The sequence below is a fragment of the Nicotiana tabacum genome, chromosome 1 (assembly GCF_000715075.1).
Source record: "Nicotiana tabacum cultivar K326 chromosome 1, ASM71507v2, whole genome shotgun sequence".
Taxonomy (NCBI): Eukaryota; Viridiplantae; Streptophyta; class Magnoliopsida; order Solanales; family Solanaceae; genus Nicotiana; species Nicotiana tabacum.
The window spans coordinates 24,453,421-24,468,115 of record NC_134080.1 but is presented as its reverse complement, the minus strand read 5'-3'; the positions used below and the strand labels follow the sequence as shown (position 1 = coordinate 24,468,115).

General features: G+C 37.3%; 2 protein-coding genes across 2 annotated transcripts; one reads left to right on the top strand and one right to left on the bottom strand.

The window, feature by feature from the left end:
• Positions 1 to 330: 330 nt before the first annotated feature.
• On the bottom strand, positions 331 to 3,062 carry LOC107759521 (homeobox-leucine zipper protein HAT4). The gene is made up of 4 exons (XM_016577485.1): positions 2,737 to 3,062; positions 2,021 to 2,322; positions 1,829 to 1,908; positions 331 to 954 (listed from the first exon to the last, which is right to left on the bottom strand). Exons 1-4 carry the CDS (start codon positions 2,909 to 2,911, stop codon positions 651 to 653), a joined length of 861 nt encoding a protein of 286 aa, XP_016432971.1. The 5' UTR covers positions 2,912 to 3,062; the 3' UTR covers positions 331 to 650.
• A 4,648-nt stretch (positions 3,063 to 7,710) lies between these two features.
• On the top strand, positions 7,711 to 8,451 carry LOC107759520 (uncharacterized). The gene has a single exon (XM_016577484.1). It carries the CDS (start codon positions 7,711 to 7,713, stop codon positions 8,449 to 8,451), a length of 741 nt encoding a protein of 246 aa, XP_016432970.1.
• Positions 8,452 to 14,695: the final 6,244 nt, after the last annotated feature.

Here is a 14,695-nt window from a genome sequence, read left to right as displayed (position 1 = left end):
GAATTTAACAAAATAAATTTAGTTACCCCACTATTGTATAGACTAGATTAACATATCTGGTTTGAAAGTTGCCTATTCTTAGTCCAACTACAGGTTATAGTGAGAAGGAAAAAAAACACTACCCTGCCACGAGAAGAAACAGCAGCTTCACGAAGCAAGAAGCAATAAACCAACAAAACCCAGAAAATGAGGAACCGAACACCAATAAATATTGTTTCCTGTACATGTTTTGTCTCCTTGCTTTATAATCTAGCCTCTAAGTAATAATAATCATTTGAATTGAATATGCAAACATTTCAAAAGTAAATGATTAGAAGGTAGACTTTTCAATTATAGTAAACAAAATTCTATTCATTTCTTTATATCTAAAAGTTGTGGGGAAGGAAACCATTAGTACTAAAGAGAGTAAAAAAGACTAACCCTAATTTGTCGATACAAGAAAAAGGATAGGGTCAATAATAGAAACCAGATTCTTTTGACCCACAAATAAAATCCCTCATTTCCAACAACCATATCATAGACCTATATTCATATTTTCACATACAAACATTATACTAGTACTCTATTACAGTTTGCCATCTCATATTTTTCCACAAGAGGGGTTTTGATGAGTGTCCAATTGACCAAATTGCCCTTGCATTATATTAAACTCAAGATCTTGGGTGAAGGGATTTTGGAGTGTTGGCCCAAAGGTTAAATGGCATGGGCCGATGTTGGGGCGGGCCCACATGTGTAGATGTGGGTCCGGATACGGTTGGTGGTCCCGCGACACGCTCACATGAAGGGCACATGGTGAGGGTGGTAGGAGGAGTCATTTGCATGTAGAATTGAGGTGAAAGCTTAAGTGCCCTCAACTCTTGAACTTCCTTGTGCAATCTCCTGTTTTCCTCTGTCAAATTCTCACAACATCTCTTCAGGAATTCACAGTCAACTTCTGTTTGCTTCAACTTTGTCCTGTTCATCAATTTTTGCATCAACCCCATTAGTCAACAATTCAACTTCAACCTCCATTCTTTATAAAAACACTATTTTTAAATGATTTTTACTTGTATTCACTGGATTGAATTTTCTCCACTATTACCGTATCTTAATTCGTTGTAGCAAATACTCATTTTACAGATTACTAATTCCACTAATATGAACAATTACTTGTCATATATATCATTTAATGATCTGGCTAGTGTTAAAAAAAATTCTTAACCGTGTATATATTGCACCTAATATGAGCCGAGAGTCTATTAGAAACACTCTCTAACTTTACTAGGCTCTAGGCAGGTGTACATATTATACTTCTCCGACCCCACCTGTAGAAATACTACTACGGCTTCTGTTGGTGTTTTTTTTTGGGTTTCCCGCCAGTGTCCAATTCGAATTCGCATCGCGTAGGACCCCATTCGGGGAAGCGCTTCCTACCAAATATTTTTTCATATCCAGTGCTCGAAGCCAAAACCTCTGATTAAGAAAGGAGAAGTCTCCTTTGGTGGTTCGTTGGTGTTGTTTGTATATAACTATATACTGCAGCTAAACTCCAAATGAATTAGCATATTGTGTGCCTTATTTTGAGTTATGAACAGTTAATTTATCTAATATTAGTTTAACAATACTTTTAATGGTACGTTAAATTCCAAATCTAAATAGATATGACTTCAACAACTTACTATGTTGAACAATTCTCAAATCCGTTCGAATAGTTTTTTTTTATTTTATTTTAAAAAGGATGGCCATTATTCATTATTGCTATCATTTTCAATATCACTATGATCATTATTCTCATGGAAGTGGAGTAAAATCTCAGAAATACCCTAGAAAGAAGACAAAATTATCTCACCTTGCCCTCCTGTTCTGAAACCAGACCTCAACTTGCCTAGGTCTTAATCCCAGTCTTTTAGCCAACGCCAGCTTTTGTTTCTGCAAAAACCAAAGTAAACAGACCACAAGTCAAATCTAATTTCTATACCAAACAAAATGTCGAAAATACCCCTGAAAACTGATATTGTTACAAGAAATTAATAAAACTTACAGGATTGAGAGTGTTGTGTTCTTTGAATGTTTCTTCAAGAATGGCAGATTGGTCTTTTGAAAGCCGAAGTTTCTTTCTAGAAGTTTCTCCGTCGTCTTCATCAGAAACTCTTTCCATTTCATGTTCCTCACAGTTATTTGTCTCTCTTTCGCTTCTCTTATTTCCACTCACACTCGAAATGGTGCTGTTAGGTGATGATACGCCGGCTTCTTCATCGGCGTCCGCCGTCGCCGGCAGCCGGTTCACGTCTATTCCCTTCAGAAATGTCCTTGTCTTCACTCTGCATATCTCCGAGCTCCGATCTGTAAATCAGTACGAGTTTAAGTTCCATGCACAAGACATAATAAAAAATATTTACAGAACCAAATCATCTATAACATAAATTAATACAAGCAAATCTCTGTAACAATTATTAACGATAATATAGTGAAAATGGTAACTACTATACTATTTAAACTTCAATGATAATGAATTTTTATTTTATTTTTTTACATATTATTGGAAAATCTAACACCCTTTAAAGAATGAGACTTTTTAATTGACAAAAACAGACTCATTTTTTTCTTCCAACTTTTTTATTAAAAGGGTAGATAAAAAGGAGAATGTTTAAAGAAATGTGAGATTTAACCAGATCTGAAGATTATATAAAGAAAAGATGAGATTTGAGAAAATATGCATAGATCAAGAGTAAATAAGTAGTAGTAAAAACAAATTACCTGAAGAAGGGAAAGAATCAGTCCAAGAAGTTTTGTGAAAGAGATTAAAAGGTGAAGATGAAGGGATGAGATTGAGCTGATGATGAAAAGGATTATTGGTTGTACTATTCTTGTTATTATTATCTGGAAAACTGAGGCTAAGACTCAGCCCCAAATCTTCTTTCTCAACCATCATTTTCTTTTCTTTTCAAATTCTTCTGATTTGTGCTTAATTTTTCTTCAACAGTTTCTTGAGAAATGAGGATTTTCAGGGTTTCGGATGAGAATTAATGGGGAGATATTGGGAGAGAGAGAGAGAAGAAGGAACTTTGTATTTGTAGTGATATGAGTAGGAAGTGCAAATGAAGGTCTTATATAGAAAGGATACAATGCAATTTTTGCCCTTTTACTTTTATTTTTCAATTATTTGGACAAAAAAAAAAGTACTGCTTAGAATAGTGCAATATGGGGTGTGGTTTTTGCACAAAGGGTCAATGATGAGAAGAAGTGTGAGGGTCAGGGGGTAGCCAATTATCACAAATCATAGCTTTTGCCTCCTCAAAATTATTACCACCATTTCTATGGTCCTTTCTTAAGGGGACCCATTTCCTTCTTCCAATAAATCCTTTTCTCACTACTGTGGTAAATGTGAAACGAGGTGGAATTGTGGTAGAGGAAAAAAAATTCACAATGACATATACTTTCCGTCACTGTACATTTTGACTTTTTATATAAGTTAAAAAATAATAAATAAAGTGCATAATTTATTATGATACTCATATTAATTGATACGTATTTTGTCGGATTTGAAAAGAATAATAAATCTGTGGGTAAAACAATTGTCTTCTCTTAATATGCGTGAAGTGCCGAGTAAAAATAAAACTATTTTTAGTATATATGCCAAACAAAAGTGACTGAAAAAAATATTCACATTAAATTATAGGAGTATCAAATGATTGTGCTTCCGTTTTGGACATAATTTTGCTGGAAAAAAATATTTGTTCATGAAAATTGATTAGTTTCATAAAGAAATTGCAAAAAAGAAATTCATGTTCCAAACTAATTTTTGGATAATTTTTTTTCTTTCGCTCATAAAATTTTAATTTTTTATAACTAAAATATATGTCCAAACATAACTTCAAAATTTTTTTATGTCTAAACATTAGCTATAACTAAATATTCCTTTTTTTGTCTTGTTCAAAGAAAAATAAATTTTTTTATATTTTATAAATAATTTTACTTTAAACTCTTTATATTATTATTAGGACATAATTTTATTCATTGAACTTATTATTGGTGGGGTGGGATGAAATAGGCTCACTTCACTTTTATTAGAAGTCACAATTAGCTCAAGCTATGAAAATAAAAATAAAAATTGTTACATAAATTTTTTTTTTTTTAATGTGCTTTATGTGGCGAGTGAATATCGGTTGTAAGAACTAAGATGGGTGGATAGGGAAAAGGTAAATATGAAAGGAACTGAAATTATGAAGTGGAAAGAATAAGTGTTCTACATGAAATTATTGTATCAAAGAATTATGATTAAAGTAATATAAGAAGATGGGAGTTAATATGAATTAACTATAATTAGGTTATATAAGTGTAAATAAAAATACATGTTATCTGTTAAATAAGTCATATTTAGTGCAATTAAAGTTTTTTCTTACGATTACCATAGCTGATAATATAAAATGAAGTGACTTTAGGCTTGGCTTTTGGAAATTGGAAGTTAGCTATTTAAGCTGCATGGAGTTCTACTTTTTAGTTATGACCCTCTTGCATTTGACCGTTGACTGGTCTCCAACAAAACCATTCAATGGAATGGGTTGTTCGCACTTCTTTTCATTTTTTCTTTTTCTTTTTTCTCTTTCTTTTCTTTTTCTGTGGCCTGAGTAAAGGGACTTTTCTGCTAAAAGGAAAATTAATCAACTTTATGGAGTTCTTATTAGTTAAAAGAGTAGATCGCTGCATAAAATATTTCATATTTATGTTGGATTTGGTGAAAGATCGTATTTTGAAATGTATAAGGTAAGAAGTCTACCCTAATACAAATATCAATAACTCATTTTATGGCTTGTACTCGTTACTTATACGTCACACTGAAATAATTTTACCGTTATTCTGAGACTCCCCTTTGGACGTCTTATTAGTTACGGTATAAAATTCTTTTTCTGCGTCACATGGTGCTGCTGCTTCCTTTTTTCTTTCGAGTGCAACTTGTTTTTGTTTAACAAAGAAAATAAAATAATATTCCTTTGGAAACTCAGAAGTTTTTTTTTTCCAGAACTTTTGTGCTGGAATATTGCCATATAATTCTCTGTTTTTTCACTCGACCTTCTTCTGCATACATCAAGCTGCAAAAGTAATGTCCTCCATTCTTTTACCATGCAGCTTCCCTACTTCTGTTTTATTTTTAGTTAAAACTGCATATAGTGTAATTTTTGAACTTATGTTCAAATATTGTAATATTTAGGTTTTCTTGAATGTGTGTGTACAAAAAGGTAAGCAAGTTGCACTATACAGCATATATCAATGAGGCATAATTATATTACATTGACTGAATTGAATACTAATTTCTTTATTCTAGACCCAAAGAAAATAGTTGGTCATGAATCACCACTAATGATAGTAGAATTCAAACTTCAATTTTACAAATTCAAATTTCAGAGAACCAAATCACGTCCATATTAGACTTTCTGTATTACCATTAGACTTTCAGTATTACCTTGTTAACTGTTTCTGAAAAACAAATGAAAAATAAACATCTTTACTGCATGCATTCTTGTCGATAATACATACTTATCAAATATTCCTTCTGTTCCATTTTCAAATGTAATTTTTATTGAAGAGTTGCAACTTATAGTTCTTTGTATAGTTTTTAAATATCTAAATTTATTTTAAAATATTGAGTTAATTTAATCTAATTTAGCTTCAAAGATTAATTAACTTGTCTCTCGAAAGGCAAAAAATGCTACCTAGCTAAATTTTGACGAAGAGAGTAGTAACTAGTAAGTTTTATAGAAGTGCCAAAAATTTATTGAAGTGTTAAGAAGAAAAAAATGTTATATTTAGCAAGTTTAGTTACAGAATTTGTCCGTCGCTAATTTTGTGTGAGTAGAAACAAAAACAAGAAATGACCCACAGGCACGAGCCATGTTAAATCAATCTACAACAATATACTTATCCAATAAGCTTAAGAGGAAGATAATAATGGAGCAAATAAAGATGGTTGAGGGGGGTGGAGGTCCAGTTTGTCCAATTTTTGCAATGCACATTGCTTTCTACCTCAATGCCATATCAGTCTCAAAACCATTCAGATATGGAACACATATCAAATGAATAGTCATGAAAGGGAAATGCGTATATGTGATTACAATAATATATACTTTAATTTTTTCTCCAACATCCCAACTCCATTGCCATTTGCCCATTTGAAATTTGGCCCCACCCCTGTCTTCTTTTTGTTAGTAAAAGATATATATTTGTATCCCATTTATTTAAATTATACTTCCTCCGTTTCAATTTATGTGAATCTATTTCCTTTTTGATCCGTGCCAAAAAGAATGATCCATTTTCTTATTTAGAAACAATTTACCTTTATACAATAATTTATAGCCACACAAAATATATGTACTTCATTTTACACCACAAATTCAAAAATCATCATTATTTTCTTAAACTTCGTGCCCAGTTAAATAAGTTTACATAAATTGAAACGGAGGGAGTATAACAAAAGCTATACAGTTTAGACAAACTAGATCATTTTCTTAACTAACGGGGAAGTCAGCTAGTGATATAATTTTGTAATTTTAAAATCCTGATAAAATATGAGTTTATGTTTTTTGGGGTCGTTGAGAGGGTGTATAAGAATAGTGTTGAATAACTTGTGTTAGTATTGCAATAATTAGTAATATATAGATTAGTAATACAAAAATAATTATTTCTTATCCACTATTTAATGTGGTGTATTAAAATTAAAATGCATTGCATTAAGAAAATTAGTTGTTTATAAAAATATCCTCCATATTCTTTACCTTTAAGGGATTTTAAGGATAATTTTATCTTTAATCATGCTAATGCATGCATTAATAGTCTTGGTATTGCTAATACTATGATTTGTTATGTATTAGTTATACATATGATAATACCAAATAGGTTGTATAATTAATATTTGCGCTAGTAATACATAGGTTAAAAAAGTGTACCTAAAAAATGATTAGTATACCAAAAGCTAATTAATGCATGCATTATTTTCTCTAATGTATCCTATCAAACGGCCCCTTACAGATTAAATATAGAAAAAATATTTATACAATCAGATCATTAGAAAGTGTTGGTATTATTTAGAATGCAAAGTTAAAATTTTCTTATTGAAAATCCATCTACAACCAATAGTCATGGCTCTTTCTATTTTTTAATCTATTTCCAAGTGGCTTCTTGCATGAAGCCTTAAAGCCAAGTGTTGAATGGCTTTGACAAGTGGCTATGCAAATCTACCATGTGTCTACATGCATGGAAGACTAGGTACACTTGTCAAATGGATTAATATATTTGGACAAGTGTTAAAAGACTCTACACACTTGTCATGCATGCAACTTCCCTAATTGCCTATAAATAAGATGATCATTAGCCATCATATTTACTCAATTCTTAATCAATAATTCATATTGCTACTCATCACTTTCTTCCTACAATATTTTAATTTCTATAACAACTACAGAAAAAACCTTCATCTTTTTTTCTTTCTGGGCAACTGTTTGTGCAAATTCTAAACTTCCAGCCACGAGTGCACGTGTTTGGAGGTGCTGTGGAACCTTGGGGAGCGATCGGTCTTAACGATTTGCACCCAGTCGGGCCGAAATCGCTTTTAAGGCAGTGGCTTGCCACAACACAGTATTTTTTATAAGTTGTTCTTCTTTCCTTCTTGTTCTTAGTCAATATTATCTACTCATTTTCCTTACAATTTGAAAGCGATTTCATATATAATATTGACTAATGGCCACCACTTTGAACAAAACACTTCCTGATCTATCAAAGCTTGAGCCTTTAGATGGAAACAATTATAAGCGTTGGTCCCAGAAATTTTTAATTTTCTTTGAACAATTAGAAGTTGATTATATTTTGTTTAACGATCCTCCTACGGATATTGTTACTGATAATTCTAATTCTGCCAATATTATTGTTGATGATGATGCTACTAAGAAGAAATTTGAAAAGGATAATAAAACAGTGAGAGGACATCTGCTTAATCATATGACTAACCCTCTATTTGATTTGTTTATAAATTATAAATCTGCTAAAGTCATATGGGATAGTTTGGAGAAAAAATATGGTCCTGATGATGCCGGGAAAAAGAAGTATGTCATTGAAAAGTGGATCAAGTTTCAGATGGTTGATGATAAGCCAATCATGGAACAGGTTCACGAGTATGAAAACTTGACTGCTGATGTTTTGAACGAAAGCATGGAGATGTGTGAGATTCTTCAGGCTAATGTTCTGCTTGAAAAGTTTCCACCTTCCTGGAGTGATTACAGGAATCAACTAAAGCACAAGAAGAAAAATTTAACTCTTCAAGAATTGATCAGTCACATGAGGACTGAGGAAGCAAACCGTCTCAAAGATGAGGAATCTGAACTGCTTAAGGATAAGATGAAATCTCTCTCTCTTAATTCTTCTAAAGCTAACCTTGTGGAATTTTCTAGTACTTTTGTGAAAGACAGGTTTAAAGGAAAATAGAAGAATGGTCAGAAGAAAGGACAAGTGAAGAAGCAGAATTACTCCAATAAGTCGGAGGGACATATTCAAAAGTTGAAAGGACCTTGCTATGTCTGCATCAAAATTAGTCACAAGGCTTTTCAGTGCAACCAGAGACAAGGACAAAGCTCAAAGATTGGAGGAAAATCTCTGGTCCAAGCTAACCTTACTGAGGGGGTGATGTCATTGCTGATGTGGTTGTTGAGGCGAACATGGTGGCTAACAAAACTGACTGGATATTGGACACAGGTGCTTCAAGGAACCTTTGCGCCAACAAGGAGTTGTTTCACGACTTTGAGGAATCTGTTGATGGCGAGTGTGTCTACATGGATAACTCCACTACAGCTAAAGTTATGGGTAAAGGGAAAATTCTCCTTAAATTAACTTCTAAAAAAATCTTAGCCTTGAACAATGTTTTGCAGGTACCCTCCTTTCGTAGAAACTTAGTTTCTCGTGCACTTCTCAACAAAGCAAGTCTTAAAGTTATTTTTGAATCTGATAAAGTTTTTATTTCTCATGGAGGAGACTTTGGTGGGAAAGATTACCTTGGTGGGGGTTTATTTTTACTGATCATTGCTCAAGATATTACTACTAATGCTAGTACTTTTAATTCTGCTTATATTGCTGAGTCTATTGATTTGTGGCATGGTAGACTAGGTCACGTTAATATTGCTTCTATTAAATGACTTAGAAAAATGGAATTAATTCCTGCAATTAATGTTGATAATTTTTCTAAGTGTTTTGTTTGTGTAGAAGCAAAACATACCAAAAAGCCTTTTAAAAATGTAACTAGTAGAAAAACATAATTGTTTGAACCAGTACATTCAGACTTAGCAAATTTCAAAAATACTGTTAGTAAGGGTGGAAAGAAATACTACATCACATTTGTAGATGACCTTTCTAGATACACTAAGGTATATCTTCTTAATTCAAAAGATGAAGCTGAAAGCATGGTTTTGATATACAAGGCAGAAGTAGATAATCAATTAGACAGAAAAATCAAGAGGCTTAGGTCTGACAGGGGTGGTGAATATAGTACTAATACTCTAGAAGCCTTTTGTGAGAAAAATGGTATTATACATGAGGTTAGTGCTCCCTATACTCCCCAAAAAAATGGTGTAGTCGAACGGAAAAATAGAACCCTTCAGGAAATGATGAATTCTATGCTTTTGAGTTCGGGTTTATCTGGTAATATGTGGGGGGGAAACTGTTTTATCTGCATGTTATGTTCTTAATAAAGTCCCTCATAAGAAGTTAGATAATACCCCGTATGAGTTATGGAAAGGGTTTGCCCCTAACTTGAAAATTCTGAAAGTATGGGAGTGTTTGGCTAAGGTTGGTCTACCTGATTTTAAATAAGTAACTGTTGGATCCAAAACTTTTGATGCTATTTTCATTGGTTATGCTCAAAACAGTATTGCATATAGATTTATGTCTTTGAATGATAGTTCTATTTGTGAATCTAGAGAAGCAAAAAAATTTTAGCATGTTTTTCCATTGAAAAATAATGTGCCTAGTGTTGTGCCTAATAATGCTTCTACATATATATATCTGTTAATTCTCATATTGTGCCTTCTTCTAGTGTTACTGCTAATGAGCATGAAAATGAACTTAGAAGAAGTAAGAGCCGTAGAATTGAAGCTAGCTTTGGTCCTGATTTTATTACTACTTTCTTGACTGAAAATATTGATCTTGATATTTTGAGTGATGAATTAGTGTCAATCTATATGTTTATCGTGAAAATGGCAACAATAATTAAATTTGTAAATGGGATTCTAAAAATACGTGATCTATTCTCGAGCTAGTTGTTAGAGCAGATGGTGCTAAGAATGTGGAGTTTAATGATGAAATGCAAGTTAAAAATGCCCAAAACTGAAGGCTTACTGCCCGGGTTTGTTTTACCAAAGGGATACAGGCTAAAACAAGGATTTGAGCGAGCCGAGGAACCTGTTGTCCGTGCGTAGGATCGGTCGATGGGGGCCTCGGGGCCGATGTCTGAATCGAGCTTGAGGTATCGGGACAGTCGGGAATGGGATAAAAGTTAAGGATATGATTAAACGAGGCTCTTTATGGCCAATACCAAGCAATAAAATGAAGAACAAGTAAGAAAGCGATAAATATTAAGGTGGCCTCGGGCCAATGAGAAAGGGCGAGTTTAGAAAGAAGGGAGAGAGAGATATTATTGCACTTGTGGAGAAATGGAGCAACATCAACCTCATATAAGGTAGTGTGAGTTCCCTTTATATAGGAGGGGAACTCGGTTACTAGTACATGGGCATTAATTATAAAGTATGGAGATGGGATGGCTTGACGCGATGCCTCAACATAGGCTCTGGATAGGCCGACCCTGTCAGACTTAGTCATGTGCCTTGGGAGCTTCCCCCTATGTTCTGGCTGCGATCTCCGTCTTCTCTGAGTCGGGCCTCGATGATCCCCGAGGGAGGGGACTCAGTCGTGTCTCCATGTCCTCGGGGTCTCGAGGCATCCCTTCAAAATGACTTGATAGCAAGAAAATAAGTCATCTGATTTTTGCCGCATACAGATAGTCTCCGCGTTTTCCAAAATGAAGCGAAGGGAAATGATTCTGACACTTGACTCCTCGAGCTCCGTACGGAGACGTCACACTAATGATGCAACCTGTGGCACGAGCTTTTGTGGCAACCGAGAAATACCACAAATTTGTCTATTTCGACTTCATTCAATGCACTACCGATTCCCGTTCTCCAAGGTGATTGTACCGCCGTCGATTCAGTTTCTCAAGAATACAGTAATTGCGCCCACTGGTCAATCTTCCAAAGCCTCGATGACTATGTCCTAACCCCCTATAAATAGGGGTGCTTTGGCGTTGTTTTTCCTATCCTAGTGCCTTCGTTGGCTTATTTTCCCATTCCTTCTTCTCATCTTCTTTTATCCTTGAACATCATGCTTGGGGTTCATGGCCTCAAGGCCGTTTGGCGGCACTCCCTTAGATTGTGTTGTGGTCCTTTGTCGGGGCTTCCTTTTATCAAGCACAATCATGCTGTCCTGTTGCTGTTGTGGTCGTTGACATGGTTGTCGTAGCTGTTGTGTTGGCCCGAGATGGTGACGGACGGAGAGTCGATTTTCCCCATATGTAGATAGCCTCTTGGACTATGCACCGCTGCACACTCTCCTACCGAGGCCTGGTGTGGCCCTTCATCCCTTGGGTTTTTTCTTTCCCAAGGAAAAAAATACACTATCGGCCGTCGAGGTTGGGGCCCGCCGAATCTTCAACCTTTGGCTTCGGCGGGTCATGTCTCTTTTCTCTGCCTCCTCTGCATCCCATTATTTTCCTTTTCTTCATCTTCTCCAGCGGGAATCCCCCGGGGGATTAAGCTGGGAACCTAGAGGAGGTGGCCATCGAAGGAATCGCCCTTGACGATGTGTGCTCGAGGGGGTGGTGCTCGAGGATGTTGATACCGGAGATGGGTTTTCGAGGATGGACCGGGATCTCAGGTTTCATCACATGTACATCCTTTCGTTCCTCCGTTTTACGCGTAGAGAACCTTTGTAGTCTTTTTTAATTGTATGTAAGGACCCCTCGAGGGCTGTTGTACATGGATTTTTATGAATATGAATATACTTCATTGACTTCTGTTTTCGATTCCTGCCTCATAGTTGCATGCTCTCGTGCCCTTCGAGGCCTTTTGAATGTCTTCATTTATTGTCGATCGCTGATATCTGACTCGGATACGAGCATTCTTTCTGATCTTTTGTTGATCTACATGGCTCCTTTTCGATCCCATCGCCGTACCTCGGACTAAGCCTGAATTGATCTGATGGGCTCGGGCTGTCAGGCCCTCCGAGTTGCATGGAGATAATACGCCTAGTTTCGGAGCTTTCGAGAATGTTATCCTGATTGAAGGTCTTCTTTGGGTACCTGGGGTCCCTTTTGATCTTGATGCAGATAGCTTTTTTAAAGCATATAGGATAGACTTCTGTTGAGAGGTTGCATGTACTCAGGCGCTGCCTCGGGCCTTCGTTGAGCCTTTGTGATTGGAGCTTCGCGTGCTTATTTCTCTTTTTAGAAAAGGAAACCATGAGACCGAGTACCGTCTTGAGTCGAGTGATGGCGTTGAAAACTTCCTGAAGCCCGACTTCTTTTTTGGCGGAGGTCTTCGAGGTCAGACACTGTCTTGAGACTGAAGACAATACAGTTGACTCCTTGAGTCCTGGCCTCTTGTTGATGGATTCCCCTAGGGTCGGGTATCACCCCATCGATATGTATTGAGGTTGTTGTCTTCTTGGGGCTTACTCCAGGTATGCGGGTCGTCGTTGCTTCTCGCATATATGTGGGCCAATTTTGGCTTATTCGAAAGACCTCACTATTTTAGATAGCTACCCTTCCGCTTGGGCATAGGGTTCTTCATTTCTTCAGGCGCAAAAGGCGTTGGCATGTGTCCTTGCTCTGGGTTGTCAATTTTACCATTGTCATGGCGACTATTTCAGGGCCGACTCGGCAGGGAGTGGGAAGTGTTTCTCCCGGCGCTCAGGATCCGTGGGAGTTCGCTCCGAAGACCGTATCTTTGATAAGAGAGGAACATCTGGAGATGGTGAGGAGATACTACGGATGGAGCGAGGAGATTACGCTGTAGGTGTTTTCCCCGATAAGAGTATTACGGAATCCGCTGATGGATTCTTGAGCATATACCTATATCCTTTCGCATTTGGCCCCCTTGATAGGGCTGTGCTTGATTTTTTCTTGAAGTATCGGGTTACTTTGGCATAGATACAACCATCGTTTTGGCGAGTGGTGCTGATGATGAGATTCTTTACAGAGAGGGTTGGGCTTGAATTCATGTTTAGCCACCTCATCAGGCTATACCGGTCCTTTCATCACCAAGGCCTGCTAACCCTGAGGTGCCATTCGTCCACGCTATTATTGTCGATGACGAAGAAGATGGGGATCGAGAGTGGGCCAGTTGGTTCATCCGGGTCCGGACGGCTGACATTATCCCTGTGGAGCTTTTGCCATTTTCCGAGGGATGGAATTATGCACGTGAGTGGAGTGTTTGGTGCTTTTCCAGATTTTGCTTGTAGCAAAAATCAATTGAGTAATCGTGTTCTTCCCCTTTTGCAGCAATTTCATGGACACCGGGCGAAGTTCTTGACCTGCCCGACTGGGTCCGGAGGCTGGTGACCCATTCGACTTGCAATGAGCGTAGGTGACGAGCTGTATTCCGCATCAAATAGGGAGCGAAATACCAAGGTATGCGCGTATGCTGCCCTTGCCTTGGCCTTCATATATTTGAGGTAACATTCCCCCCTTTCTTTTGCATTGGCTTTGTCGTTTGCAGGTATCAAACGGTTCTTTGGGATGAGGCAGTGCTCTTCCGAAGGGGGGAAGGAGGCGTTGACCTCTGAGCCGAGGGACAATGACGATAAATGGGATTGGTACCCGCAGTGCAATCGAGTTTTTAGTGGCGTTGAACGGGCATGTGCCTTCGAGGAGAGGCATTGTCCGAGCCTGTTGTTCCCGGAGTGTCCGATTCCCAGATGGCCGTTCCTCCGAGTGAATATACTTTGACCGAGGTTGGTTCTCCTAGGGCCGAAGAGACAGGATCAACTGGAGTGTGCTCCGACTTCGAGGAAGTCTGTCGGCTTCACTTCACGATGAGCTTAGGCGCAGCTTTCCTATATTCTGTATCCTCCTCTCTTTATTGAGTTTTCCTTTTACAGGCCTGTGATAGGCTTAGATTTGAGCTATTCTGTCAAGGAGCCAGGCTTTGGAAAATTCTGGTCACGGGTGAGTCCCTTAGGCTCCTTAGCGAGGAGAAGGAGGTTGAGTTACTGCATCGGCAATATGAGGTGTACCGGAGCTCGAATTATGAGATCTATTTGATGGAGCAGGTAACCTTTTGTGGCATGCGCTTCGCTCTTTTTGGTCCTCAAGGTTAACCCATTTTTGCTATATCAGCTACAGAAAAAGACGGAGGCCTTGGAGTACCTCAAGGGCGACATCGACCGCATCAGAAATGCTTCTGGTGAGCTAAGGGCTCAGGTGCAAGCTCAAGCTTTAGAGGAGACAGGCGATTTGTCCAAGGTCCATGCCTTCGACTTCCAACTCCGCTTGGTCCGTGACAATGCTATAGTTCAAGCGGATATGATTGGGAAACTCGAGTCTGATCTCTCAAAGATCAGGGTCGAGATAATCGATGCCCGGGCTGAAGCAGCACTAAGCCCAATCAAGGCTGATCAGGAGATGGCA

Coding starts and splice junctions, on each gene's coding strand:
- LOC107759521 (XM_016577485.1), bottom strand. CDS start 2,911: ATGATGGTTGAGAAAGAAGATTTGGGGCTGAGTCTTAGCCTCAGTTTT. Junction 2,323..2,736: donor TGATTCTTTCCCTTCTTCAG/GTAATTTGTTTT, acceptor ACTGATTTACAG/ATCGGAGCTCGGAGATATGC. Junction 1,909..2,020: donor AACACAACACTCTCAATCCT/GTAAGTTTTATT, acceptor TGGTTTTTGCAG/AAACAAAAGCTGGCGTTGGC.
- LOC107759520 (XM_016577484.1), top strand. CDS start 7,711: ATGGCCACCACTTTGAACAAAACACTTCCTGATCTATCAAAGCTTGAG.